The 4,521-nt window shown below is 54.5% G+C and overlaps 1 protein-coding gene across 1 annotated transcript; it reads right to left on the reverse strand.

The window, feature by feature from the left end:
* Positions 1-202: 202 nt before the first annotated feature.
* On the reverse strand, positions 203-1,324 carry LOC144140088 (uncharacterized). Its single transcript, XM_077672277.1, has one exon. It carries the CDS (start codon positions 1,322-1,324, stop codon positions 203-205), a length of 1,122 nt encoding a protein of 373 aa, XP_077528403.1.
* Between the last annotated feature and the right edge of the window lie 3,197 nt (positions 1,325-4,521).

Raw genomic sequence — 4,521 nt, forward strand, 5'->3', positions numbered from 1 at the left:
ATGTAATCGTAGGATCTTCTTCTTAGACCAAGCTTCGATTCCTGAGCCAGGATCGCCGAGTGCTTGACTTTATCGAATGCACTCTGCAAATCCAGGCCCAGGATCGCTCTGTTGTCGTTCTTGGGCGCACCTCCGGGGGGGTCCAGGATTTCTCGTTGCAGTAATATCATGGCGTCTTGGGTGCCGAGCTTGGCTCGGAACCCTAGCATGGCGTCGGGGTAGAGTCCGTGCGTCGCAGGTAGCGGCTCCATCGGGTGTTCAGGACGTGTTCCAGCGCCTTGTCCACGCATGACGTGAGCGAGATGGGTCTTAGTCCCTCGATGCCCGGTGGCTTGTTGGGTTTCGGTAGTAGGACCGTTTTGGCGGTCTTCCATGCTTTTGGTAGTTGACCCTGTCTCCAGCATACGTTGTAGTATCGGGTCAGGGCTGCGATGGCCGCGTCGCTTAGGTTGCGAAGGGTTTTGTTGTTCACTCTGTCTGGCCCGGCCGCCGAGCGGCAGTTCAGATCTTGTGTTGCTTGGCGGACTTCCCATTCTTCGATGTCTCGATCGAGCTCTGGGTTCTGTGGGCCGGTGTATTCCGGGTGGTCTTCGTGGTCGTTGAGGGGAAGGTACTTTTCGTTTAGACGCTTGTGCATCTCCTTCTCTCCCATCTGTTTGGCAGTAACGTGCAGTATTTGTGCCATGCGACTACTCTGGAACTCTCGGCTTTTGCTCTCGTCCATGAGTTGCCTGAGTAGTTTCCAGGTGCCGCCCCGATGTAGTTGCCCGTCTGCTTGGTTGCATAGGGCGAACCATTGTTGTGCGCAAAGTTGTCGGCTATATTTCTCGATCTCTCGACCGAGGTTCGCCACTTTCTTGCGCAGAGTGCGGTTGTGTCTCTGCTTACGCCATCGTTGTTGTATCGACCGTCTCGCCTCGAGTAAGTGAGCGAGTCGAGGGCCCATACGCTCTATGTCTTCCGATGTTTCGATGGATTCGGTTGCCTCTTCGGCAGCCGTGCATATTTTGGCTGTCCATTCCTCGATGTTCTCGACTTCTCCGACGTCTGTGTTTCGGAATTTGTTCCAGTCGACCAGTTTGTGCGATATTGTTCTACATCCCGGTCTTTCATTTCTTTCGTGACCAAGAGGTATCGTAAGTTCGATTATGAAGTGGTCGCTTCCGAGGTTGATCCCCGTGTTCTTCCATTTGGCCGTGCCTCCCGGAGGTAGTACAGCAAAGGCCAAGTCTGGGTTGGTATCGCGGGCCGTCGACGTACCGATGCGCGACGGTTGTGTCGGGATCGTTAGTAGTGTGTATTCGGCTTCACTTGCGTCGTCCATGAGGCTCCTGCCTTTGGCGGTCGTGTGAGTGTATCCGAGTTCCGTGTGTTGGGCGTTGAAGTCGCCGCATACTATTGCTGCCGCATCTCCTCCTGTGTTCCTGCCTGCTTGTGCAGCGGCTTCTTTGGTCTTGTGCAGTAGAGTTTTGAATTTCTGCTTGCCGTGCTGTGGGTTGCTGTAGACGTTGGCTACGAATATCGTTGTCGACGTCTTTTTTCTGCCCTTGGGGTTTGGGGATTTCTTTCCGCTAAGTGCAATTTCAGTAACACAGAGTTCTATGGCCGAATCTCTATTGCCCAGGAATTTGTCGTGTTTTATACACGCTATACCTTTCCTTACAAACGTGCACACTCCCTGCGCTGCCCTTTTCCCGCACGTGCGAGCGCTCGGTGGCGCCGCATACGCTCCGTATCCGGGCAGTGATATTCTTTGCAGGTTCTCTTCATGCGTTTCCTGTATCGCAATGACATCTGGAAGCTCCGAGGTGTCGAGTGATCGCAGGTGCTGTTGTAGTATTGCTTTCCGGCATCTGAAACCGTTTGCGTTCCAGTGCCAGATCCTTATGACGCCTTCTCTGTTGCGGCGTCTATCCATTATTGCGGCGGGATCGGCGCCGCCATCGCGGTCGCATTGCAGTAACGTTGCACCGCTGATTCGACGAGCGGTGGCAACTTCTCTTCTATTGCCTTTAGTATGGCTTGAGTGATCTTGTTCGTGAGGCGTTGCTCAAGTCGGTGCTCGAGGTTCTCGAAATTCTTGCCCCATTTGTTGACAATGGTAGTAAGTTGTCTAACTCGCTTGTTGAGGCCGACGTAGCCGAGGGGTTGTGTTCCCTCGTGTTTCGCCGCCCTCCGTTCTGCTAGGGTTAGTGGTGTGGACGATCTGGTAGGACTGATTTCTGCGTCCCCGTCCTCGCTCTCGCTTTCGCTGGCGCTATTGATGTCTTCATCCTCTGCCGTTGGTTCTAAAGGCTTCACCGTGGCAGGGGTTGCCATGGGAAACAGGAAGGTCTTGGGTATTGTGGTTGCTATGGCAATGTTGGGAGTAGCGTTTCCGGTTCCTTTCCCGTCATTTCTTTGCTGTTCGGCTGTCGTGTTGTTGCTCAAGGTCTTATTCTCCTTGAGTTGTTCTATTGTCTTTCGCTGTTGTGCGATTGTGAGCTGCATCGCCGCCATGTTGGTTTGCTGTTCTTGGAAGGTGGTTTGCATCTTCCGCATGGCTATTTTTAGCTCGTCCATGTTCCTTTTGCATTGTTGTCCACATTTCCCGCTACTCTTTCTGCCGTCACTCACTTTCTCGGCTTCTTTGTTGCGAGGTGTCGGCGAGGGGAGACTTGCGTCATTCCCTCGTGACGTGGATCTCTCTCTTCTCGTTGTTATTGTCTTATCGCCGTTGGCCTTGACACTATCTCCCCTCTCCTGTTTCTGCGCCTCGCGCCTTCGGGAGGCGGAGCGCTGTCGCTGGATTGTTTTCGTCCCCGCGCTATTGACGTCAGCCCACGTCATACTGTCGTTTTCTGACGTCATTGTCTTCCAATCGCAGCTCGTCACGTTGCTTCCGTCATGGCGGCTTTCCAGTTCGGGGAAATCATCCTTTCTGGAGAGTCTGACCTTCGGTGTTTGCCAGGGCGTGGGCGCCATTTTGGCGTTCGTTCGGGCCTCGGCGTTCTGTTTGGCCCACTGACGCTGCTTGATCTGAATTGGCGTCTTAAATTTGTTCTTACAGCTACCCGCGCCCGTAACGTGGGAGCCGCCGCAGAGCCTACATTTCGGCTTGCAGTATTCTTTATGGTCTTCGCCGGGATTCTTTCTGCCGCACGCAAAGCAGACCCGTGCGTTTGGTGTTGGGCATACGTCTTTCCTATGCCCCACTTGCCCGCAGATCTTGCACACCTCCCGATGTTGTCGGTACAGCGTGCACTTGGTGACAAAGCCTCCGTACTTTACATAGTGCGGTACCTTTTGTCCCTCAAACAGTATTACTACCGACGTGGAGTTACCTAGTCGGTGCGCAGCCATGGCTGTCGGATTGTGCTTATTGACGATGCATCTGCGGATATCTTCCTCAGATTCCTCGTGCCCAACTCCGCTGATTACTCCGCGGGACGTGTCGTCGGGGGTAGAGCGATACGCGTAGGTTTCGTACGAAGCCTCGCCGATCGTTAGCACCCTGATCTTTCCATATTTGTTAGCTCTGCTCTCGCAGGGCGTGCTGAGTACGACAATATTCTGGGCGACATTCGGGGCTATCGAGTCCTCTTCTGCCTCCTCTCTGGCCACGTTGGCTGCCGTAATAATGGCTCCTCTCAGTATAGTCATGGTTGTGCTTGCCACGACTAACCCTCCTCGCGGTCTGATCACCACTCGGAATTCATCTTTGCAGGCGAAACTTGGCATGCGTGCATTCTTCGCCATACTGGCGTTGACTTTGCTCACAAACTGCGCTTTGGCTGCTCGTAGCTTCTCTTCCTTAGTTTTAGTGTTAGGAGCCGAGATGCGAACACTCGGCTTACCTTTGGGTTGGAGTCCTCGCTGCGGTGAGCTTCCCTCCGATGCCTGTGGTTTCTTGGCACGGCGTGAAACTACAACAGTCCACCCCGGGCACTCTGTCGACTGTTGCACGTCCTCGTTGTCTAGTCCTTCGAAGGTTCCAGCGTCGTCGTCGACGATATAATGTCGTCCGCGACGTCGGGTTCACTCTCCGGTGCTGCAACGGGTTGCGTAGTCGTGGCAGTAACGACGACCGTCTTCCTCGCTTTGTCCCCGGCTTCTTCGCGACTGGCCTGGTCGCGGTGCCGCTTGCGAGTCGAATCGGATCCGGCTGCGGTTGTGTCCATTTCCTGGATTTCTTCACACTTGTTCTCCATTTCGTCGCGAAAACACGCGGCGAACGTCGGGGCGGCCTCCAAGGTCACCCGGGTAGCTTCGGCAGCCGCGCACGTGGCCGCCACCGCCGCCGGCGGCGTTAGGCTTAGCGAGGTCGGCTCTACGCCGGACGCTAAAATTGCCGTATCTTCGCCAAAATTGGGTAAAATGGCCCAAAATTGGTATCCACGTATTCCTTGAGTCAAAAGGAACACTCACGTACCAAAGTTGATCCAGTAGGGGTCGATGATCCGCTGTTAAATGGCATAATTGACGGAGCCGATGTGAAGCACGTCTGAGACACGTGGCACGCGCCAGGCGACCTCAATGTCG

The sequence above is a fragment of the Haemaphysalis longicornis genome, unplaced genomic scaffold, assembly GCF_048455015.1.
Source record: "Haemaphysalis longicornis isolate Haplotype H1 unplaced genomic scaffold, Haemaphysalis longicornis Haplotype H1 scaffold_5, whole genome shotgun sequence".
NCBI classification, from domain to species: Eukaryota; Metazoa; Arthropoda; class Arachnida; order Ixodida; family Ixodidae; genus Haemaphysalis; species Haemaphysalis longicornis.

Bases quoted from the DNA above. Each gene is read 5' to 3' on its own strand.
- LOC144140088 (XM_077672277.1), bottom strand. From the start codon at position 1,324: ATGGACGACGCAAGTGAAGCCGAATACACACTACTAACGATCCCGACA.